At 35.1% G+C, this 25635-nt stretch overlaps 1 protein-coding gene across 1 annotated transcript; it reads left to right on the top strand.

The window, feature by feature from the left end:
• LOC121424161 (EF-hand calcium-binding domain-containing protein 7-like) lies at positions 1-25635 on the top strand. Its single transcript, XM_041619770.1, has 14 exons — positions 1-80; positions 7531-7730; positions 8491-8556; positions 9497-9642; positions 10470-10556; positions 11064-11181; positions 12632-12886; positions 13990-14096; positions 15893-16050; positions 18146-18318; positions 20801-20919; positions 21356-21565; positions 22720-22827; positions 25413-25635. Exons 2-14 carry the CDS (start codon positions 7568-7570, stop codon positions 25488-25490), a joined length of 1788 nt encoding a protein of 595 aa, XP_041475704.1. The 5' UTR covers positions 1-80; positions 7531-7567; the 3' UTR covers positions 25491-25635.

The raw sequence follows: 25635 nt of genomic DNA, 5'->3' as shown, positions 1-25635 counted from the left end.
GCGTTATACGGTTCCGATAGATGGCGCTCTGCCTCTCGATTTGACAACGGAAAAAGTGACACAGTAAACGGTCTTTTTTGGTAAGTCCTTTTAAAATTAGATTTTGTACATTAAAAAAAAATAATATTCTGATGTTTGGATTTATTTAATTGTTTCCATGTGCATTATATATGAAAATGATAAAAAGTAACATTCAAACCTGTTCAGCACTTAAATTAGACGAATCTGGTCAGAGCCCAATAAGTTAATGTGGTCCCACCTGTTGTTATTTGCGTTAGTTTTATCTGAATTCTTGTACTTGTAGCAAAAACAATTGTGAATTGAAAAGCTCCAACTTAAAGAGTTAGACCATATCGACTTATCAGCGCTCCAAAATTGGACTTAGGATTAAACATAGACAGGAATAACCGTCGTTCCTGGGGATTTATTCAACAATTTCTGACATTTTACTGTAATCCCCATTCAGTGATTCACCGACGGTAAAAACTAAAAAGTAAAATGTCCGTGTGGGCCACTCTAGGCGACACCGCAATACTTACCCGTGTTAAGAAACTGGGACTCCACTCACGCGCATTTGGGCCGCCCTAGCTTAGAACTAAGCTTTCTTTCCGTAAAAAAAAATTATTCTTATGATTAAATAAATATTAATTAATACATGAATACTGTTAAATCGGTACTCACCGGTTCTCTTCTTGAATTTTCTGCCAATTTCCCACGCTGCTGGCTGCAATTCCGCGGTAAATTTCGTCGCCATAGAGAGCTGTTCATGCAACGTTATTTATAAATGGAGCGCCCTTTACGAGAGTTGTTAATGCCGCGGAGAAATCGTTAGGCATTTTGGCCTGTGTTCAAGGCGTAGCTGTTCTATTTTTTTTTTATAAAATTATGTGTGAGATCGAAATCTCAGCGAGTAAACACTCTTCCAATATGGAAGAGTGTATACTCGCTGTGATATGATCCCGATAGGGAGGCGCAACACCCCCACCCACATGGGCGCAAACCCCAGGGCCGGGGGACATGTCCCCTCACCCAAAATAGTAGGGGGCACATTATGAAATGTCCCCCTACTATTTTTGGTCATGTCGTTCAAATTCGAAATGTATTTTGGAAGAGACGATCTTACTTTTGGCATGCCCCCTTTTTTTTGCTTGTTTGCTTGTCAAATTTCTTTTGGTCAAGATGACCTTCTTTAGAGGGTGATAAACCTTCTTTTTTTGTTTGTTTTTTGCTTGTCAAATTTTCCAGCCCCTGGTCCCCCTACCTTTGGGGAGAGATTTCCGCCCTTGCAAGTAGACATATACTCTTGATATTGTTTGCGAATCTGCACGGGCGTCGATCGAGGGCTGGGGATGAGGAAAAGCGGTGAGACGAGAAAAAAAATAGAACTTAGAAGGGGAAAGGCGACAGAAAAAAAGTGAACGAAAGAAAAATTAATGGAAAATAAAAGGGAAGAGTAAATAGGGAGAAATGTGATGGGTAAAATAAATTATGGGAAAAGAGGACAGAAAAAAAGTGAACGAAAGAAAAATTAATGGAAAATAAAAGGGAGGAGAAAATAGGAGAAATGTGATGGGTAAACAAAATTATGGGGAAAGATTCTGGACGCACTATTCATGTTTTATCATGAAAAGGATAAGTTATTTATCCGCGAGCAGACACTTTTTGATATTGTGATCTGAAACTGGATAATGATTTAAATAGAGAACAATCTGCGTATCTGAATTAACGTGTGTTTTAGATTTCGACCTAGAATTTGGGTATTCTAAGTAACTTTCTTATCATGAAAATCAATAAAGAGAGCGCAAAGCGCGAGCTAAAAATATATGATATAACAAAGGGTGAATTTAAGCTCTGTAATGCAAACACTTTGTGGGAAAATTGTGAATTGTGATGGATCACAGTTAAAAAAGAGCTGATGTATTTTATTTTTATTACTTTGAGTTTTTACATAGGACCGGAACATGCTATGAGGGCATTATGTCATCATATGAAATTGATGACCATCTTCCTATTTCTCTCGCATGGGAGCGCGAAATGTGTTAATTTTATGGCCTGAAAACTGGACATTTAAAGCACTTTGTAATTATGCATAAGAGGCATTATATATCTATCAATGCGAGCAGAAATCGCGAGTCGAAGTTTTTGATAAACTGTCATCAAATTAGTTTGATTTAGAATTAATATTGGGATATACATAACCGACTAATCCAAATGCTATAGCGTGCGGCGCTAGCTGATACGTTTTAACAATCTGACCTGAATAGGGAACTTTTTGAGAACTTTATGGAATACAGGAAAATAATACGTACCTGAAAATTCAAATTTTGCGAGCGCGCAGCGCAAGCAGAAAATGATAATGTTCAGATGATATCACAGACATTTTTACAGAGCACTTTTTAAAAATCAATTTGTAAATGAAACAAAATAATGAAAGTTCAATTTCCCAGCTGAAATATGTTTTGTATAATGACTTCAAAGTTTGATTTTTCAAGCTCCATATTGAGCAAGATATGCAAATACCCTAAAAGACAATAAGGCGCGAAGCGCGAGCGAAAATTTTTTATCCTAACAAATAGATTTAAAAAAAAATTATTTTCAGAGTCTTCCCCTAATGTTATTTCATTTAATCATGTTCCTCCTCTTATGTTTGCCTTTCTTCTTTTTTCCTCTCTTTTCCCTTCCTTTTCTTTTTTCCTTTCTTTTTTTTTCTTTTTTTGCTCCGCCAATAGGGGGGCCCGGGCCCCTCGGCCCCCCTGGATCCGCCTATGTTAGCGGTTGTAGGTATAAATCGCGCTCTAACGCTCTAAAACTGTGTTCTTTATCAAAAAGCTGTCTTTCATATTCATTTTGTTCGCAAAAGAATATAAAGTTAATTTCAATCATTGTATATAGTTATCCTGTTTATGATAAAAATACTTAGAAATTGGGTTAGGTTAGGGTTATCAAATTATCAGGGCAGAAAATATATATTTTTTTCTCATTTTGCGCGTCGAGCTGGCACTATTTGATCTGTGTTATTATGTTTTTGATGACATTCATTGTATTCACAACAATAATTATTAAACATTGCGCACGCGCCGTGCGCCGCATGAATTATGTAGATCAGGTGAATAACTTACCGCTACACACGAGCAGTTGCTCTATATATTCTATGTAATATAATATATAGAGCAACTGCCCATTTTTAATGGTCCATAATATACCCACTTTCTTCTTTTTTTGGAACGAGTATGAATTTATCTACTGATATACTGAATGTACAATAAAAGTCATTATCATGTATTTCTTGGCATTTCATTTACTTTTTTTACCATAATTATATCACACAGCTGTTCGCATAGGCCTACGCCGTCACAAATAACAAAACAAAATCTCACTTTTTTTCTTTTTCGGCGGGGGATAGATTTTCCATACGCATACGTACAATTTTTCAAATTATTTTTTTCTGCTATTTTCATAATAAACTTTAAATGATTTCGCCTTTGCACTATTATTTTTTTAAAGACAAAATTACATCATCATCATATCATCGTCACCAACTTCATTCTCATCTTTATCACCACTACCACCATCATTATTATCATCATCATCATCATCATCACCGCCACCATCACCACCACTATCATCTTCACCAAGATAAATCCTGCTTTTTTTCCTTCCTATTTTCCTCTTTTTAGAGGGCACACCACCACGCCCCCTTACTGGATATCCGCCTCTAACGTTTGTTGTTGTATATAAGTTGGCGGATGCCTCATGAAATGAAATAATATAAAATAAGGAAAGGGAAACTAATTAGAAAAAGGACTGAGGAGAAGAAAAAAGAAAGCCAAACAAACAAGAAAAAACAATATCAAAATTTTGTTGTAAAGTCTTCTACGTCAGTTTAATAATTATGTTTTCAATGAAATGAGAACATAAAAAAATGAAACAAGTAAGATGGGCTATACATCGTAGCAAAGAAATAGAGGGAAGCTCCGAGACAATAAAAAGGGTGAGAAAAAGAAAAGACTTTGAAATACTCACAACACGAGCATAATAAAAAAAATTGGAATAAGCAAGGACAAGTAGCTGAGGGACACCCCCCCCCCCTCTCTCTCTAGTTATTTATGTATCAAACTCGCATACACAAGAATTTCTTACTAATCAAAATATTGCGAGCAAAAAGCACGAGCTGACATTTTTTTAAATATTCAAAACTGATAGAGAGACACATTTTAAACAATTCATGAATCATAATAATTATACAACTAGCTTACCAATCGAATCATTCGATTGCGACAAATGATCTGAGAATTAATGCTTTTAGGAATTCATTAAATTAAAGCAAAGTATCTCAACATTAAAATAATTAAGGCGGGCGCAAGGTATCAGCTACTACACCGATAATTTTTTTTTTGACATTTGAAGTATTTTCGGTAATCATGAAAAAGATCGGATATTTCATGAAAGCTCAAATCCCGAAGAGCGGAATATTTTTATTAATTGACTTTTTAAAAAAATGTTCTAAGCCCCATTTAATATTTGATTATAAGTCGATGCATTAAAAGCTGAAAAAATAAAGTATTTTGTGTTCCTCTATCATAATTGTCTTTCTCTTTAACCCTGGTTCTTTTTTTCTGGGGGGAAGCATTTTGGTTAAAAAAAGAGAAAAAAGATAATTGCTGGCTTGTGGACGCCCGGTGTGGACGGTGGTAGGGACACCCCCCCCCCCCCGTAGTTACGCCAATATGGGACCAAATGATCCTAAATGTCCGAGGCGAAACTTGTGCAATCAAACGTTATTTCTGAATAAATTAAAGCTTGCGCTGTTCAACTTCAATCTCTTTCAGCTAAATTTGCGATGAACGCTGCGTTATGAAATATATAATTATCAACATCTGGCGAAAAGAATAACCGACCGATCACCTGACGAGAACGCGTATACGTGATCTGCATATCAGGTCCGATCGAGAGTCAGAAGTGAAGGACAACTGCCAAGAAAATCAGGAAAAAGTCGTCAAAATGTAAGTTCCCCTTCATTTCTTTCAATTTTTTGTTACTTATTGAAGCATTAATGTATCATTAAAGCAAAATTTCAACAAAAGCCTCAAATTTAGCTAGTACTTTTGTTGAAATTACAATAAATTTAGATCCACATAAATCTCTAACCCAATTTTAGCACTGATGTCGCCTATGAGGTCCATACATGTAATGTTTGGACCTCATTGGTACTAGGAGTGGTGTGGGCTCCCATTTGTTACAACACCAGCACTTTTGTCTGACCAGAGTGCAAAGTTTGGGGTTATATAACACATCTAGTTTACAATCTAAGGATATGTTAACTACAAATTAAAAATATTTAATTATTCAATTTTAAAATACTTTAAACGATATAGATGAAAATGCATGAAAATTATACTTTACCGATGTTTAGTTGGGAAAAGCACAGCTAAATCGATCCAAATTAAGGCAGCCAAACTATGAAATATTTACAAACGAACGGAGAGGGCGTCAACAATTTACGAATGTGATATCGATATTGCATTCCACCAGCACACCTACAAGGCAATAATACGATACGATACACTACACGAAGACAAACGATAATAGTTATAATCGCGATATATCAAGACATTACGATAATGACGTCATTCAAGATGGCAACTTGCAAGAAAAACCATCAGGTCAGGAGAAAATGTCTGAGATGACAGATTTCTCAATCATTCCAGTGGATTTTTTTTCAGTAACTCCGGTCCAAGGTATGCAATTACTTAAGTTATTTATATTTCCCTGATAATGAAACTAGAAATTTTGCTCAAAAAAAAAGTTTTAAATCGCGATCTATAACGCTAGTTCACTATACGTTGTCTGTAGCCCACGGGCCCCTAACTCTTCAGTCTATGTATGGTGAGTGGAGCCAACGTAGTTCAGCGGAACAACCAAAATACAGAGACTGAAGCTTTTGGTCTAGATTAAACATAACTTCATAATTATTCTATGAAAGTAGCAGTTAATGACCCTGCTTAGCTTTAGTAGACCCTACTTTACTTGGTCTTGACTTGGCCTCGATGACGATGTGGCAAAAATCTCATCAAATTCAAAAATAAGATTTGAATTTGAACGTTAACATTAATGAGTTATAGATCTAACATTATCATCTACTAAAAAAGTTTTAAGGCATTCAGTATGTCACCACTTAGACTGATAAATCTGCTGTTTCAGAAGAGTTATTCAACATTTTCTGATTTTTTTGTCCTCCAAATGGATGACGGCCATTGGGCTTGTAATGCCTAATGCTGGTGGAGCAAACAACCGCTGCTTAACTTCAGCGTCTATGGAGAAAGGGTGCACTTTTGCACTAAATTTTGCTTTATGATGGAAGGAAAAGGAAGAAATAAAAATAAATTTCTATCAAATACAATTGGCTGACCACCTTTCTGATAAATGTGTTGGAAAATAGCAAATTTTGATGACAAACTAATAAAGATCAGCCAGGTTCTTCTTCGATCGCCGTCAGCTGTACTGTAGCTGTGCAGACGGCGATTGAGCGATTGAAGAAGAACCTGGCTGAGCCTGATCTGTTCGTCATCAAAATTCTCTATTTTCCAACATATTTTTCTGAAAGGTGGTATCATTTAACACTGGATTTGATATCCAGCGACAGCTATTCTATTGTTTTGTATGCAAAGATTAAACATAAACTGGCATACACCTAAGCACCTAAGATCAATTCGGCTCATCATGGCAAAATGCGTTCCACTACATTTTGATGAAATTTTTTATACTATGCTCGCTTGAGGTTTCTCCCATTATTAAAATATACTCTTTGCCACACTGGATTTGACCTTTTTAGGACAAAATGTAAATCTAGCAATGCTACTTGATAAATAAATTAAAACCCAATACAGATATATGAAATGCCTTCAGACAATATTGAAATATGCTTAAGTATCATAATTTCTGCTCAAATTTGTGGATAGACTAAATTTATTTGGTGAAAAAAGAACTTTCACACTTTTTCAAGGCAGCTGTCTGATACTTTCCATGTGGAATATTTTCCAGTGTCAGCTGTGCACCTTTACCACACCTTACCTTTTTAAGTATTGTGTTTCTAACATAAAATGATGAAAAAATATCTTCAGTAACAATAATCCTCTTATATAATGAATGATACATCAGCAAAATGTCTCTAAGCACTTTAGAGACATAAATATTACCCCAGTCATTGGATCCGGGCATGTCTGCACACAATGTAAGCACTTTATCCACACCATGGGGAGCATTCCAACAAGAGTTTGTAGACTTAAGTGATAGGCATACTACATAGACTTTTCACATCCTACCATTAGTAACAGGTACCCTCGTTACACCTGGGAGGAGAGTGGCAAAGTGTGGATTAACACCTTGCCAAAGGATGTTAGGTTGCAATAGTTTTCGAACACGCAACCCTTTGATTACAAGGCAAGAGTCAGAATTGCCATACCAGAATGTTTCTGCAAGTAATGTCTCAATGGCACGATCTCTTTGAATCTTTACCTGTTTATTCCCTAGGACTGTATTATATGGGTGAGCCCTCACTGAATCTCCAATGAGTAGGAAGGGTTCAGCAGCAAGCGTCAGTGCAAAGTCTGTCAAGGGCAAACACCATGAAACCAGTAACGATCCTGTAACGGCCGAAATCAAGGCAGCATACATCGCTGTCCTGAACCAGACAGACAAGGACATCTCTTCAAAAGATGAACTGGAGAAAGGTAAATGGACGATGTCTCTTGCATATTTTATGTCTGCAGAACGGAGAGAGAACAAATGGGTCAGGTTTCACTTCCAATAACTTACTACATACATGGAATGTATGTTTAAATGTATAATTTTTTAAAATCAAATTTCATCTTGACAAAAAAAATTATCAACCAAGCTCATTTAAAAAAATCTTTTCTGATATAGGTTTTGTGAGTGCAAAGAGGGAAAGTTTATGATGTTGCTAATTATTTGTAATTACCATTTTACTTGGTAAATTGCCAATTCGTCTACTGCCAACTCGTTCACTCACCACATGGTCTAATTTCATTTAGTCTAATGCCATTCCGCCCAACATTTTGTCTAACAACCATTTGGTCTATTGACCATTTGTTCCAATCATCACTTCGTCTAATCACCATTTTGTCTGACCAGTTCGTGTCATAACCAGTTGGTCTAATATCCATTTAATTTTCATTCATTTTGCACAATTTAACACTTGGTCCAATGAGACCATCTGGTATATGGACTAAATAGCAATTGGACCAACTGGTTATTAGACGTAAAGGCACTAGACTAGATGAAAGTAGACCATGTGGTGAGTGGATGAACTGATGGTAGACCACATGATAGTAGACGAGTTGGTAATTGGACAAATTGGTATAAGACGAATTGGATATAAACCTAATACCCATTTCCCTCTTCACTCCTTTGCCTTCACACATGTTTCCTTTTGCTTCTTGCTCATTTTGATTGTTCTATTTTCATCAACAGTCCTCCAGCAAGCAGGCAGAAACCCTTCACAGAAGACCATTGACAAATACTGGACCAAAAACACAAGTTAGTTTTCTTCCTACATCAAATGTTTTTTTTTTAATTTTAGTGATTGTCGTGAGAGTCATGTCTGTCCTAGATCTTATATCAAGTTATTATTAAACGTGATTCACTCTTGTATAGTGATGGAGGCTGACCAGATTTCCTTCAGGAGAACATGTACCAAATCAAACCCAGTGATAACAATCACTTTAGAAATATAATTATGGTGTAATCTTGATGTAATCACAATAAGATTACAAGTAGAATTGACTATGTTTGTTTTGTTCCCCAATCATGTGAAAGGAATGACAGTTTGTTAGAATTTTCATATCTGTGTCAAATAATGAGAAAATGAGAAAAACAAGTGTGAGATTGATGTGCCATGGTTTGGTGCCATTTCAGGCAATCATATCTTTATGTTAAATTCTGTTTAGTTTTATATTTTAAATGGAGCTGTTATATCTAGCTTTGTTTGTCAAGGGGATGATTTTGAACTTAAAAATCTAAGAAAAGATTGACATCTCTCAGATCTATTTATTGATTTCCATCTATACAAATGCTTGAATTATTATCATATTGTTTAACCCTTAACGTGCCATGAACACAAATCTGTACATCCACTGGAGTGCCACGAACACATTTTTGTGCAATGGTCATACAGCTATTGTCATGCCTATTGCATTTTGAGGAGTGCATTGCATGCATGAGTGATTCCATTGTTCACTTCAGCTTATGGTCAAGCGGTTTAACATTATTGTCTCAGGAGTGTTTTTTTTAATGAATAAAACAAATGTAGACTCTCTGAAAAAAAATGGCACTTGCAGATTACAGTGAATGGCGCATTAAGAGTTAATGAGAAACACTTTCTGATTTCTCAGTAACTTTACCTGAAAGAATTAAAATAAAACATAGAAAAAGTCTTGATCAATAATTTAATGTTGTTAAATGCTGTTTAATTTCATAGAGAAACTATCATTCAAGGAGGTATCCGAGATCATCAAGGAGCTGAAACCAACCACCGAAGACGATCTACTTGCAGCTTTCAAGAAGATAGATGTCAATGGTGATGGATTCATTACACAGAAGGAGCTCTCTCGCATTCTCACACAGGTTAGAGTAGACCTATTCTCATTTAAATATATCTTGTAACTTATTTTTTGTTATTAAATGTCTTTTTTACTATGCACCGTTTACTTTATGTTGGGTGCCAGAGCTTTAGGACTATAGAGCATTCCCACAGGCAGGCATATTGGAGGACAAACAATAAAAACGTGTGTCAAACCGTGATAAACTACTGTTTTTATAGTGTAATGCACAGGCTTCCCATTCATTGTTGTGCTTTCCACTGTGACATCATCTGAAACTACTCTATTTCTATGACAATATATCTTATTTTTTGGCTTTCCACAATGATATAAATTTTTGTATTTTGTTCAAACTGACCATTCATTTCTTATTATGTTTTGTATATATTTGATTTTTTTTATATTGTTGAGGAAATAAATGATTTCAATTGATTTGATTTATTTGAAGCATGCAGTCATATCCTCACATAATGGACAATACAAATACAAAAGAGCTGCATTCAGTCGCAACTCAGAGGAATCAAGTACAAGTCTCAAATAGAAATTTGTGATTTATTTGATATTTTGAACTTTTTTCTTGACCATTGGAGTTGCGTTTGATTGCAATGATTACTGCGACAGCCCAGAATGCACTTTTGTACTTGGCGTAGTTCACATCTATTTAAGTCATTTCCCATGTTTTGTACAGTAAATGAATGTATGGCATATTCAAAGAAAATCATTTCATCACTCATATGTTCTTTATTATCATATGCTTCAGATGTGTGGTTTTAGTCATGTCTCCCATATGCATTTGTAAAGTGCCATATTGTTTTTCAATTCGTTTTGACCAAATATTTTCCCCCTTTTCAGAGAGGTGATCGAATGAGTGAGAAGGAAGTTGATGATATGATTGCAGAAGCTGATTCAGATGGTGACAAGAAATTGAATTATAAAGAAGTAAGTTTCGCTTCACGTTCAAATTTGGAAGACAAAATAAGGGAATTACGAAAGAGGTATATGTGAAAATTTATGACCGTTTGAAAGATAATAGTTGGGAATGCTTTTTCTTTGAGACTGAAGAAAGTAGAGACGTTATGTAGCACCTTAAAACATTAATATTATGTGTATATACTGAATGGTAAGCAGATGCATATCTATTTACCCTGTTTGTTAGGGTTCTTTCTCATGTTTCTTTTTTGTAGCGAAGTGGAGGTGTCCATTTTTCAAAATACATATATAGAGGGTGGCAGGCCTGGGAATTTTCTGAAAATTTGTGAATTTATAAACCAATTTTGAACTTTAAAAAATTGAGGGAAACTTCATCAAATCATCAATATATTTTAGATGAGATGAGGGGAAAGAATAACAACAATATTTCAGAAGTGATTTTAATTACAGTTAATGACATTTAAAGAATGGTTTGTGATGTATACCAGTGTATTAAAAATTTATTCATTTCAACAGTTTTGTCAGATGGTAATGTCAACAACCAGTCGTTGTCAAGAGAGTAGTTTGAAACGATTGGAAAGAAAAGAGAGAAAACAGAAGAGAGCACTCAAATCTGCTGCATCAAGCAAGAAAAGTAAGTAAATTGATATTGTCTCCTATATGCCAAAAAGGACATTGATATATTACAAAGTTAATGATATCAAGGCCCATTTGGTATACATTTTCAAACTGATGTAGAATATGATTCTATAGTCGGTGAGCAATACACTGTAATTGGCCTGTAGAACTATCTATCTTTTGTTATAACTTTTCATATGGCTACATTACGCCTATTTCGTATTCACTGTGCAAAACATTGTATAAAGCAAGTAGAAATATTCATATTTATTTTTATTGTAACTTTTAGAAAAGCTACAATATATGGTTCTGTACAAGCAATAAAATATATTTATTTATGAATGTGGAGCTTGCATTAAATGCTGGTTTTTCCTTCTGTTGGTCTATTCCTTGACTTTTGCATAAGAACTTCAAGAATACCATTTATAAAGATTTTTGTATTTTGTGTGTGTAGGTTCTTATATAATTTTCTCTCTGATCCCTTCTTCAAATGTTAAATGCACCGGGATTGTAGGATTAATACTTTATTGTTAATTTATGTATTATAAACAATTTTGACATATTATAGTGGAAACGAATTACATAAGTGCCAAAACTAGTTTCCATTTTGAAGCGTGGTTATACAGATACTTCCTAGTCCTATCTATTGAGATCACAAAAATATATGTGACTTTGGAGAAATTTGATATATTTTGCATAAATGATCTACAAGAAAATTGCCTCGACTCGGGCAAATATTCCACTAATACCTCGGTCACATTTGCTATACGGCGGTTGTACAGCCATTTTATTCATTTTTATTCAAACAACCTCTATGTAGCTGATCTAAAAATGTTAAAACGGCTGTTTTCGATTCGCCGTACGACTGTCATAGAGCAAATGTGACTGAGATATTACTGAAAGTTAAAGGGGAAGTTCACCCTGAAGAAAACTTTGTTGAAAAATAGTAAAAAATGTTGGTGAAGGTTTGAAGAAAATCCGTTAAAGAGTAAGAAAGTTATTAGAGTTCAAAGTTTTGGATTTGTGACGTCATAAACGAGCAGCTGCCCCATGTGTTTATGTAATATAAAATGCATGTATTTCAAATTTTGTATGGTTCCTGATGACTTAATTTTGTTTTCTATTCATGATCGAGTGTGAAATGATTTATATAAAAAAGGTACAGTGAAAACCATTTTCAATTTTCTGAGAAAATGACATTTCATTGATTTTTTACCGTTCGCTATGTAGGAATGCTGCTCGCATATGACGTCACAAATCAAATAATTGAAATTCTAATAACTTTTTAATTATTTGATGAATTTTTCTCAAACCTTCGGCAATTAAAATATTTTTAATTATTTTTTCTGCTATTTTTACAATAAACTCTTTGTCAGGGTGAACTTCCCCTTTAATTTATGCAAGTGCACCTGTACATGTATCCATACTAGTTTCTGCCTATCTTTTCTTCTCATCTTCACCAAAAGATTCCAGTCTAGCATCAGAAGGAAGTAAGAAGAAAGAAGAGATGGGTATCGAGATGAGCCTCCCACCGGTCAGCAAACAGCAACCATCGATAAAGGAGCCCAGTAACATCACCGATTGGTACCACACGCACACCAAGGGATCCTTTCACCTTGACGATGAACAGAAGATAATCTCTCACCAGTATGTGCTGCAGGTGGATGTCAAGACCAAGCTCTGGTTGACTGTCAAACCTATCAACGTAGGAGTGGTGAAAGGTGAGACTTTATATGAAAAATTATCTTCAAGGGGAATGAAACCTTTGGAAAAAGTTGGCTTTTGTGGAAACAGAAAAATCAACGAATAAGATCAGAGCAAGTTTGAGAAAGTTCGGACAAATAGTGATAATGTTATGAGCATTTGAATATTGCGACCACTAATGTTATGGAGATCCTCCAATTGGCAATGCGACAAATATTTGTGATGTCTCATGTGCAAACTTTCCCTTTAATGGACTATGAAATACCCCGAAATGTCTATGTTTGCTCTTTCTTAGGGTGATATAAACTCTTTATCCATTATGTATTCTCGGAAAATCTGTATTACATGCCCTCATATAGAAAGAATACATGATCTACTGACAGATGTGATAAAAGAGGAATTTCAAGTAAAATATGTAGTGAAGTAATAGGAAAGTTGTTCACATGTGACATCACACATCTTTGTCACATTGCCAATAGAAGGATCTTCATTACATTAATGATCTAAACTTCAAATGCTCATAACTTTCTTATTATTCATTCAATTTTTATCAAACTTTCGTTTATCTGTTTCTTTGATTTTTATGTATTTGCACAAGCTACATGTATCTGGTTTCAAAGTTTTCATTTTCCATTAAGATACATAAGTAATTGACAAGAATTAGAAGATGGATTGTAAGCAAGAAACCATGGGGAGAATGGGTCTTTGCTCATGCAGGGCTAACTTGGTGGAATTCTCTTCCACAGAGTTTGAAAACCGAGACGTCAGGGGCTACCTGAAGACATAAATATACCTGAACAACCATGTTTTTGTCAGACTACCATTTATTATTTTCAATTTTTGAAGTTTGAACTTGTAATATGTATTCTTGTCTCATTGCAACGAAGCGCCTTGGGCATCTGATTAAGATGAAAAGTGCAATAGATATACTTATATATATATGTATTATATATGTATTATTATTATTGTTGTTGTTATATATAAATTGTATATTTTATCTTTACCACCACACAAACTTTCCAAGATCATCATCATAAATATTGTTACTTCTTTCTTTTAGATTTCAGCATGTTTCCTCACCCCTTTTCTGTCTTCTTTTTTTTCTTAATAATTTTTTCAGCTTCTACCAAAGTTCCTAAGACAGATGTTAATATATTCATTGTGAAACAAAACGATCATGGGATTCTGGGTGATGTTGTCTGCTTTACAAATGTCAAGAACAGAGAGGTGAGTGATACAGAGAGTTTTCATGGAGTTGATTGTGTACATGTAGTTATGATATTCAAGCTTTTACAAACCTTGAGTGACGTGGAGAAGGTTTACGGTTCATGGTGAACCGTAAATCTTCTCCATCGTTATACGCTCCACCATGCAAACATACAAAGATCAACCAAACCTTGAGTATTTTGTACTTGTAAGGTAATCATCCACCCTGTTGTCTCTCTCCAGCCAATGACCAGTCCATTTTTTATTTTGATAATAATGTATTACATATTAGTATTTTGACCTTAATAGCTTTATTGAGTAGGTCTGTAATTAAGCATCGTGGTCTAGTGGTTCGGTCACTCGCCTTTCAAAGGAGGGTTATGGGTTCGAATCCTAGCCATGGCATGTTTTCCTTCAGCAAGAAATTTATCCACACTGCTGCATTTGAACCAGGTGAGGTGAATGGGTACCTGGCAGGATTAATTCCTTGCAAGCACTGAGCGCCAGTGATGGTAGCTCGAGCTAAAGCCGGGGTAATAATAGCAGTGCTTTGAATCCTCTGGCAAAAATTGCTATACAGTGCGTATAAAAAAAGTTTACACTTAGAAAAAATCCTGTAAAATTATATATTTGTAATATCCTGAAGATTTTTCCACATTTTAACATTGGTACAGATCCATTTAAGCAAATGACGATATAACTGTCGAAAAATATTTCCGCTTGAGTGAGCACCACTTACTTTTGAAAAGTTAGTGAAAAATGATTTGTGCAGAACTTTGAAATAGTCATGCGAATAAAAGTAGACCTTAATCATGAAGAACACGTGGAATTTAGCTAGTAAAATTGATTTGAAGATATCTTTTACCTTTTTAAACTTGTTTCCTTGCCCAAAACACTTCGAAGAGTGCATTTCACCCCACCCCACCCCACTCCCCCACACACCGAGGCCATCGTGACGATATTTGCTTTACATTGAGCTGTGATTTACATAAAAAAAGCTTGGGCTTGATTTTCAATTTTTTAATCATTGGCAAGCTTGGAAAACGTGTGGAGAAAGAAGTAATAAATAATAAATGAAATGTAAACCCACTTTCAATAATGAAAACTTAGTGAAAAAGTGCTAAAGATGTCTGATATAAATTTTTGTTCAGATTTAGTTGTGTCCTCAGATCCAGCTGACACAAAAAGGGTAAAGGTTGTGCTTACTCCATGTTGAAATTTCAATTTGAGTGGCAAAATTGTTACAAAATGCTTGAATGTATCTGTTTTATTTCAATTGACTAAAAGTGCAAGGGAAATGTATGAGAAATGTTTCTCAGGGCAAATTTGATTTCACCCTTTCCCCTTGACACAGTGTGAAAACTAGCATTTCTGCGCAAACGGATTTCTGCGAGCTTTACAAAATGGACAGTGCTCACTCAAGTGTAACATTCTGTCAAAACTTTTACTTTCATTGGATAGATGAGACCCAAACCTAAGATTATATGTGGAAAAATTACCCACATGTATATTTTTTAATTCCCAGGGCTTTTACAAAGTGTAAACTTTTTTTGATACGCACTGTATAGATCCAGCTATTATTATTACTAAGATGTAATATCGTTAATGATAATATATAATTTTACATAGATGCTTGAAAATCATCAGAAAGGAAACATAAAGCTTTGGCTTAAAAAGAAATCTATTTCACTTTGCATGATGGTAATTTCATGACTCAAATTTATTTCCAGCAAAAGAGATGAATTGAGGTTTTATATACATGTAACATTGAATTAAACAAAGATGACATATCAATGAAATATTGTTTTATTTTTCAGAAATACTGTGTCCAGTGTGAGTTGCCAGCTGGTTCATACCGTCTTCTTCCCATGACAACAGGATGTCATTTTAAGCCTAGGACAAGAACCGTTAGAGAGAAGACTAAACTCATCCAACCTAAAGGAGATGATGAATGTGAACTCACCAAAGAATTCAAGTAAGTTTCCTTCTGTTATTATCTCTTTAGTCTTATTAACATCAATGTTCATATCAGAGATTTATTTTTGTTCTTTGGATGAAGCCAAATCTAAACAAGTCTCATATTTTCTATCCATATGTTGAAAAAATGGTTGTTGAGACAGCAATGGTTCATTGTAAGCCTGAGTCAAATCGATTTTAAAATCGGTGTTCGATCGATGTCATCGAACACCGGTGCAGATTTTGCAAAATCGGTGCATCGAAAAAAAAAAAAAAATACCGGTACGTCGGCCGGCCGATTCGTTTGGATCACACAATCAATCATCAAAATATCAGTAATGTCCAACTTGACTACTACTTACTTGATTTCTATTGCCCCCCAAATGAAACCGATTGTGTAATTATGATGCCTATTCGCCATTAATTTGAAGTTTATTTCGATCATACTTCGAGTCTTACTCGTCTGCTCGTGCTGAGATAATTTATGCACGATGAATTCATGAATGGAAGTCATGGCCATCGATCGTGCATGCGCAGTACTGTTCTTTAATCAAACCAGAAAATGGCCGGAGATTGACGCGATCAACGTAAAATAAATCTTGCTTTCATGAACAATATTAATATCATGACCACAGAACATTATTTAATCGTAATATTTAACAATAATTTGCATATGATAATCATTAATATGAATTTAGAGCTTGATGTGAAACGTTTGTATTTCGTTTCAATTTTCAATGGCGGACATCTCATGACGATCGACTTGAGTCGAGAGAGTGCACTTGTCTAAAAAAAAATAATTATCACATCAGGATTGATTCTCGAACATATTGCCTACATTCAAAAACTCTTTTCAAGATCGTAATATAACCATATCATTTTACATGACAAAACAGAGAAAATTGCGTTTGATATTTTTTTCCCATCAATTTGAAGCTAGTTTGTGCCCAACTTTGGGCTCTGATTTCATGAATGGAAAATATGTCATACGTCATCGAACACGCATGCGCATTGTGCTTCTTTTCTCGGAGCTCGGAGAAGACGTCCAGAGATGGAATAACAAAAGAAATAATGCCAGTATTAATTCTTCCATATGAACATAACATACTTTGCTGACATCATCAATATTCTTAGTATGACCATAAAATCTTGTTAAATCGTAATAATTTATATGAATTTAGGGCTCGATTCGAAACATTCGTATTTATTTCGATCGCATGCTCAATATTATTGTGTCAACAAAAAAAAAGGATTGTCATCATCAGGATTAATTCTCGAACATCGTCATAACTCATATTCCACAATCTTTCCTCACAATCGTTATATCAGCATTGAATAGCAATTCAAATGACCATCCAGAGAAAATTACGTATTTATTCGCATAAATTTATTTGGAACTCATTTTGGAGCCAACTAAACAATCTCAGGCAAGTTATAGCGCTCTCCGTTGGTTGCACTTGTTTGCTGGCGCTGACAAGCACGCCTGTCGTTTCGGGAGAGTGAGTGTACGGGGCTGCGGATGGGGCTGGTGAATGCGAGTACGAGTCTGGACTGCGAATGCTAGTTGACCGAAAATCATCCGGATCGACTCTGCATGATTCATGTCTTTATTATTGTTTCACTTTAAACTTATATGTTGTCATCTGCAAATATCATTGTTGAAGATATTTTGGGAAGAATTCTGCATTGGTCCCCGGCCTTTTTTTTTTGTGTTTTGTGGTCATGGAAAATACAAACGAACTTTGCTCTGTCATCTGCTTGTGCAACGCTCACCCGGCTAACGCCAGCGCATACCGTCAGTGCGTAGTGCATGCATAGCGCATCGACGCGATGTCCGGAGCAAATTTTTTCCCGCCTTCAATATTCGATGCATCGATGTTCGATCGGTTTTCAAAATAATCGATAGGACTCAGGCTTAGTTCATTGAGTAGGGATGAATTCAACATAATAATGATGTTATTTTATGATTGGTACTTCTTGTTTTCAGGAATGCATTGAATAGTATCTACCTCTATGAGATGGTAGATTTAGACAACAATTAAAATGTTTTTTTTTTAGTAGAAATGAATTCAAAATAATAGTGACATTATCTTACATTTCATATTTTCTTACAGGAATGCATTGAATAGTATCTATGAGATGGTCGATTTAGACAGCAACGGTACGCTGAGTAGGAATGAATTCAACATGTTTCAGTTAAGGACCGGTGGAGAATCGGTTGATGATGATGCGTGGGAGGTGGTGGAAGAAAACTTTGAACTCAAGAAAGGAGAACTCACAAGAGAGGGTAAGATCTTTAAACAATGGCCACTCATATGTGATTTCCATGTTAACTGCCTAGATTGTAAAACCTTAACCGGAATGATTTTTCCCTGCAGCAACTTAAAGCCAAAATAATTGCTTTCAAACAATATCAGTGTTCACAGTGGATCATGAAAAGATCTTTAGTATTTTCTCAAACTTGTTACCATTATTTAGTAACATAACAAGATAAATAATTTTCAGAAGGGCATTTATTTTGCTGTATTTGAATGTACTCAGATTTTGATAAATAGATCAGAATTACACAAATATAATTATATTAAGCAGAAATTAACGTATTATTGATTTAAAAACCGGGGACTGTGTCATGGACTTGCAATATACTGCAACTTAGAAATCAAGCAAAATGATTTCAACCAATTATTGAAGTGCATTTCAGAGTTATATATGATATTTAGAATTTCAGTTAAAGGACAAGTCCACCCCAACAAAAACTTGATTTGTATAAAAAGAGAAAAATTCAACAAGCATAACACTGAAAATTTCATCAAAATCGGATGTAAAATAAGAAAGTTATGGCATTTTAAAGTTTCGCTTATTTTCAACAAAATAGTTATATGAACGAGCCAGTTACATCCAAATGAGAGAGTTGATGACATCACTCACTCACTATTTCTTTTGTATTTTATTATATGAAATATGAAATATTTTGATTTTCTCATCATTGTCATATGAAATGTAGTTTCATTCCTCCCTGAACACATGGAATTCCATTATTTTAACATTTTGTGCTTCAGGCAAGGAGGTCCTAATCGTCAAATTTGTAAAAATTGAAATATTGTATAATTCAAACAATAAAAAACAAAAGAAATAGTGAGTGAGTGACATCATCGACTCTCTCATTTGGATGTTACTGGCTCGTTCATATAACTATTTTGTTGAAAATAAGCGAAACTTTGAAATGTCATAACTTTCTTATTTTACATCAGATTTTGATGAAATTTTCAGCATTGTGCTTGTCTGATTTTTCTCTATTGATTAAAATCAACATTTTTCTGGGGTGGACTTGACCTTTGAACACAGATCTCTCTTCAGCAGGCTCCAGATCTGGAACCAGTGGTGTAATAGTAACTAAACTCCTCAAAAAAAGTTTGATAATCTGACTTTGATCGACAATCCCTCCTCGGTTTTAGTGAATATTAATGTGTGATTGATACCAATGTTTAGATCATTTAATTCTCTTTAAAATGATACTGTACATGATATGATTATGGTTCACATGGAGGTGAAGTGCCTTGAAATGAGGGGCAAGGTCAAAATTCAAAAGTTGCAAAATGACGCAATATTGAATGTCACTGTTCTTTTTTTTTGTGGTAATGAGTGAGTTTCTCAGCGGTTTCTGTTGTTTTCATGCACCTTAACATCAACTTAACATGGAATTAAACACACTTGTGCACAAGCAAACGCATAACAATAAACAAACATGCATGGGTATTTCAAACCATGACTCAAACCATGTTATCTCACAGAACCATCACTACATAAACCACAACAATACATCAAAAATGAAGAAGCAGGGACTTGATTTAATTAGATTTTCATCTCTATTGACACAGACAAAGAATCATGTTCTGTATTGTCCCTTAATGACTGTTTCTGCTCGTTTTGCAGCTTTTCAATTCAGACCTCATCCAACACTTTTGAATCCTGCTCTTTTCGTGATGGCATCATCATAACAAGCATGGTATCATTTTAAAGAGAATTAAATGATCTTTTGAATGATCAAATATGCATTGTGTAACATTGGGAGTTGGGAAAAATTAATTGCCAAACTCAGATTTCCAAACTTTTTTTGAGGGGTTTATTATGTAACTTTGCCATCCGATTGTATTTTTGGAATCCTTGAATCTGATTGGATGTTAAGTATCATTACGATGGTTATTACAATTGGGTTTCAAAGTTAACATAATAATATACAAATAATACACATTATTGAGGGCATTAGTAAGAATTATACACACAAGGTACCTTTAAAAACAGATTTAACACACTCATTGTGTATCAAACTACTTCCCTAATTTTTGAGCCAGTGCTCATGAAAGTTGGCACAAATATTCATCCTTGGGGTGAAGAGATGCAAGATTTGTTTTTCAAATGTTTTAGAAACAGCACTACCATTTTAACGGCACAGAATGGGGGTGCCAATCACCTTCAGTGTTATTTCCAGTTATGCTAATGTCCTCACAAAATGATGTGCATTATTTGTTTTATGAGATAGTGACTAGCCATTAGTACCAGTCATGAGCAAATTTTTGTTTGTTAGCTAGAACAAATGACCGGTCACAAAATATATTTCAGCCAATCATTTGATTAGGATCCATATCACCATTTTATATTAACTTTTATGCAACAGGGCCCAGATTTCATTCTTTTTTTATTAATGAAAATTGTCCCTGATTGGTGTTCTGAAATATAGCATCACCAAATATTATATCATGTCTCTGCAGGATTCTTGGATCTGAATGAGATGGAAGCAAACGATGGATACGCTGAAGGAGGAGAGGTCGATGACCTCTGGGTCACTCTATCTTCCATGGGATTTGCAGATGATCTTGTACTTGATGAGGTAAATCATAATAATAGACCCCCTTCCCTTCCCCCTCCCTCCTTCTCCCTCCCCCCAACTCTTGGTCATAATATTTTCCATGTGATTTGCTGATGATCTTATATATGATGAACCCTCCCCCCTCTGGATCACACTATCATCCATTGGATTTGCTGATGATCTTAAACTTGATGAGGTAAGTCATGATAATGTCTTACCTCAATAATCAATAAATTACCCCAATTAATCAATAAATATTGAAACTTGGTAATAGACCCTGTTCTTCTTCACATTCTAGGACTTGTATGGTGAGAGCCTTGTCACAATTTATCAGTGACGCAACTTTACAGACATAAGTAGAAAGAGAGTTATAATTTTTAAAAAAAATTGCCACAGAAAACACCTTCTTTGTGTGCACAGAAGCACATATTTAATGATACCATCCTTCCCATCACAGGCATGCCCGTTCAGGGTAGATATCTACACCGAGCACTGCCCAGCAGTGGTCAGAGCCCAACCCCTCCAGCGCGGTGGACCGACGTTACAGAAGATCATCGGTCAATCGGTCATCCATGCTGCAGGCTTCACTAGGGTCAAGACCATTGGACAGGTCAAGCTACATACATACATGGGCGACGGACGGGTTACATTCGTCTTGGAGAACACTGTAAGAACCAATCATTCTTGATGATTGTACTCATATTGTAGTGGTGTAATTTGCTAATAGACCCACCAAAATTTTACAAAATTGATCTGGGGTGTATTTCACAAAGAAATGTGTCTGAATTAGCATTGTGGCCCAGTGCATTAGTCTCCTGACTTTGAAACAGAGGGTTGTGGGTTCGAATCCCAACCATGGCATAATTTCCTTCAGCAAGAAATTTATCCACATTGTGCTGCACTCAACCCAGGTGAGGTGAATGGGTACCAGGTAGGAAGAAAGAAAGATGGGGTAATAACAATAGCAGGGCCCAGTTTTCAGAACTGAAGTGGCTTCCCTGGGTAAATGTACCTATATTATTGTTATTATTATGATACAGCTACATGCGACAAATAATAATAATAGCTAGTTTTTATATAGTGCTTATTCCATAATGGTTCAAAGCACTTACAGCATATTATTATCCCAGTAAGTGGATTCATTTCAATCCCGCATGAAAAGTGCACAATTTCCACTCCTCGGGAGCATTCCTTGCATTCATCGCAGCCTCATAATGGCACTGACATATTCAAACATACAATAAATTTTGCGTCCTACCGGGTACCCATTGAGCACCTGGGTCAAGAGTGGCAAAGTGTCAATTAATGCCTTGCCAATGGACGCTAAAACGCGGTGGGATTCTGTTTACAAGGCGAGAGTCAGAACTACTACACCACGGCTCTTTCACATAAGAAAGAAAGAATGTTATAATCAAAATTGTATTTGGAATATGAAAGAATAAATAAAACATATATTACATGATCTATTAATAAACCTGGGTTCCGTTTTGATCATGTCCACCTTGACCATGGAAATCCATTTATGTCGTAATTTTTTACAACAGGAAATTTCACAACCTCCCTCTGGAAACAGAAGTACACCAAGTTGTTGAGACACTGATGCATGCATTATCATTCAGTTGAACTCTATTCAATTATCTGTTGATCCTCATTCAATTGAACTCTATTCAATTCTGTGTTGATTGCTATTTGTATTTATCTCTATCCAATTCTATATGTATCTCTCTTCAATCCTGTATTGAACCCTATTTGATTCTGTATTGAACTCTTTCAATTAAATTTGTATTCAATTGAACTGTATTCATTATCAATATTTTTCAGGGTTCGAAGAGATGTAGCATGAAGCTGGACTGCAGTAAGTGTGAGAACTGTCTCGCCAATCACGATGATAAGATACAGACTGTACAATGCCTTGCTGGATCTGTGACAGTCACTACATGTATATCAATTAACTTGTTGGTCACTGAATTCACTATTTCCAAATAGGCTTTATACAAGAATCACCAGGTTATTAGGTGGTCTGTCTTTGACAGATCACCTCTTAATTTCGTCAGAATTTTCTTATTTTTATTCTTTTTAATGGCAAGGTTTCTGTCGCCAAGTTATCTTGAGTTTGACATAATCAATTTCATTGATGTTTATACCATACATAGGGTCTCTCATGGAAACGTCAAAATTTGCTTTTCGATGTCATCAGGTCATGATGACGTCATCTAGGCGCCATTTTGTAAAATCACATTATCAATCATATCTCCATTATCAATTATCAAAAATTAATATTAACATCACATCAATTTCAGGTCAAGGGTCATCAGGTCATGTCATCAAAGGTCACCTGGAGGTCATGTGCGCGCGCGTCAAAATTTCAAAATGCTCAAAATCACTTTTTGACCAAACTAGAGTACGTTTTAGGTCATTCTAAGCATTTCAAAAATTTGCGCGCGCGCGTTTCCGCGTGTAATGCCATAACGCAGTGCAAAATCACCGTTTTTTTTACATCATTGCATTTATAATATAATTGTGAGCAATTTGATACCCAATTTAGCTCTCTATGACCAATAATAACGAAATTAACACCCGTTAAAGTTTGCAGCACGTGTGCGCGCGAGCTCTCACTATAGGCCATATATGTGCAAAAACATGCCTATTGAAAATTCACTGTAGCTCTTTAAATAGTCCGTTGACCCCCAATTTTTTTTTCATATATCGATAGTGTATTAGTTGTAGACTTGATTTCATGTCACCATTGTCCCTAAATTATATCGTGACGTCATCAAAATGGCGCCTAAACTAAAAATTTTATTTTTTAAAAAATGACGTCATCAAATTTATGCAAATTTGGTTGTAACTTCTCGAATATAGATATAGAATAAAGAATAAAAAATATAGAATATAGTTTAGAATGTACTCTTTCTCCGTAGTATACATAAATTTTCGTTTTGAGAAATGCATCATTGCATAAAACAGCGATGAAAAGAGGCATGTCATTTTTCCTCATTTTGCGTGTAATCTCTATGGGACATGACTTTTTCTCAAAACTATATTCGACATTCCTCTATTTCGTGAGCCATATCTCCATTTCTTCTTGTCAGTTTCCCTGAGCTTTTAGTATGTTGTAGCTGAGAAACTGAGCTTTCGGAAGTGTGCCCTCCATTTTTTGATCAGATCGCGATTATGCCCGTTTTTCACTTGCAAAATTGGAATTGTAATTCTCATAACTGCTTACGTGTAATCTCTATGTGGAATATCGTGGCTCAATGGATAACGCATTCTTGGGGGCGGAGGTTCGAGTCCTGGGGTAAACAAGATGATTTTTTTTTTCCATTTTTTTTTCTTTTTACTACCTCGTACATGATCCTTTATAATAATTTAAAGGTACAAAAGTTAAAATTTAGCAAGATAAAACAGATTTTAATTACTTTTTTTCATATCACATGTATTGTCATACATCAAAGAGACCCTTTTACAGTGCTTTATCATCTCCTGTCTTTCACAAGTATTCTATCCATAATGAACATTCAGTTGTCATCATGATGATCAAATTGATCTGCATGAACATGGTAATAGTGATCACGATGGCAAAAATAAAGACAGACCACCTAATTCGTCCGCATGACGAATTAAAATCTAGTTATTATTATTTTATTATTATTTTATTCGGCATACAGAATCAATAAAATATTACAAACAAGTGAATACAAAATGCAATAGAGTCATACAAATCATAATATAAAATTCAAGACAAAATTACGTTGTATCAGGTGCGTCTGGTCAAGCTGCCAGGGTATGGAAAAAGTTAACTTAATAACTATGGTCCGCAGACCTTCCTCCCCATACCTGACCAGACGCACCTGATATTGATTGAAATAATACATATATATATATAAATACATACATGTATATCAGAGTAAAATACATACATTTGGTAATGGTCATGATGTATAAACGAATGGAGAAAAATTATGAAAAATTATTAAATCATTGCATATAATCACTAATTCAAAAACATAAACATAACATAATCATGTTCAAGTGGGGAATGGGTTAAGGATTATGTCTTGTTCAATGTACTGGCCAATTTGTTGTTGTTTTTACGGACAATCAAACCTAATTTACTTAATTTACCTAAATTACCTACTATTTGAAATTGTGTTTTTTGCATATTCTAAAAGCACGTCTTCAACTCTATTTTCTCACCAAATTTCAGATTGAAATTTTCATATTTTAAAGAATAAGAGAAAATTCAGATTTTGTTTGAACTGTCAAATCCCCCTCCTTTGATTTTACGAAACGTCCTTAACCATTGTTTCTACACTATAGCCCTCTCTTGAATGGCTCACAGGGGTCAAAACTTATCTTAGATGAGTGCATATGCATTGAGTGGTTTACGAACAGTTATAAACAGTGGTTTACGATGCTTTAAACTATGCGCGCATGATACGAATGGTTTTACGAAATGATCTGAACCCCCACTGATTCTGAAATGCCTTCTTTCTTCCTTTTTTTCTTTTTAGATTGGTTTTCATCTAGTTCCCAAAGAAGAGAACAAAGAATGGATAATTAACTGCCAAGAGACATTACTGACCTCATGATGACGGTAGCTCATCATCCTCTTGACCATGACACCACCATGATAGCTGACCTCTCATCAAGGGATACTTCACGCTGGAGATTATTATATGTCAATAATTAGAGTAAAATTCACAAAGCAAAATACTGAAAATTTGATCAAAATGG

Source organism: Lytechinus variegatus, chromosome 11 (assembly GCF_018143015.1).
Source record: "Lytechinus variegatus isolate NC3 chromosome 11, Lvar_3.0, whole genome shotgun sequence".
In the NCBI taxonomy this organism is placed as follows: Eukaryota; Metazoa; Echinodermata; class Echinoidea; order Temnopleuroida; family Toxopneustidae; genus Lytechinus; species Lytechinus variegatus.
This window is presented reverse-complemented; position numbering and strand designations above follow the sequence as displayed.

Excerpts from the sequence above, each read along its gene's own strand:
- LOC121424161 (XM_041619770.1), top strand. The coding sequence starts at position 7,568 with ATGAGTAGGAAGGGTTCAGCAGCAAGCGTCAGTGCAAAGTCTGTCAAG. Across the intron at positions 18,319-20,800 it reads AGGAGAACTCACAAGAGAGG|GATTCTTGGATCTGAATGAG; the intron begins GTAAGATCTTTA and ends ATGTCTCTGCAG. Across the intron at positions 21,566-22,719 it reads CATTCGTCTTGGAGAACACT|GGTTCGAAGAGATGTAGCAT; the intron begins GTAAGAACCAAT and ends AATATTTTTCAG.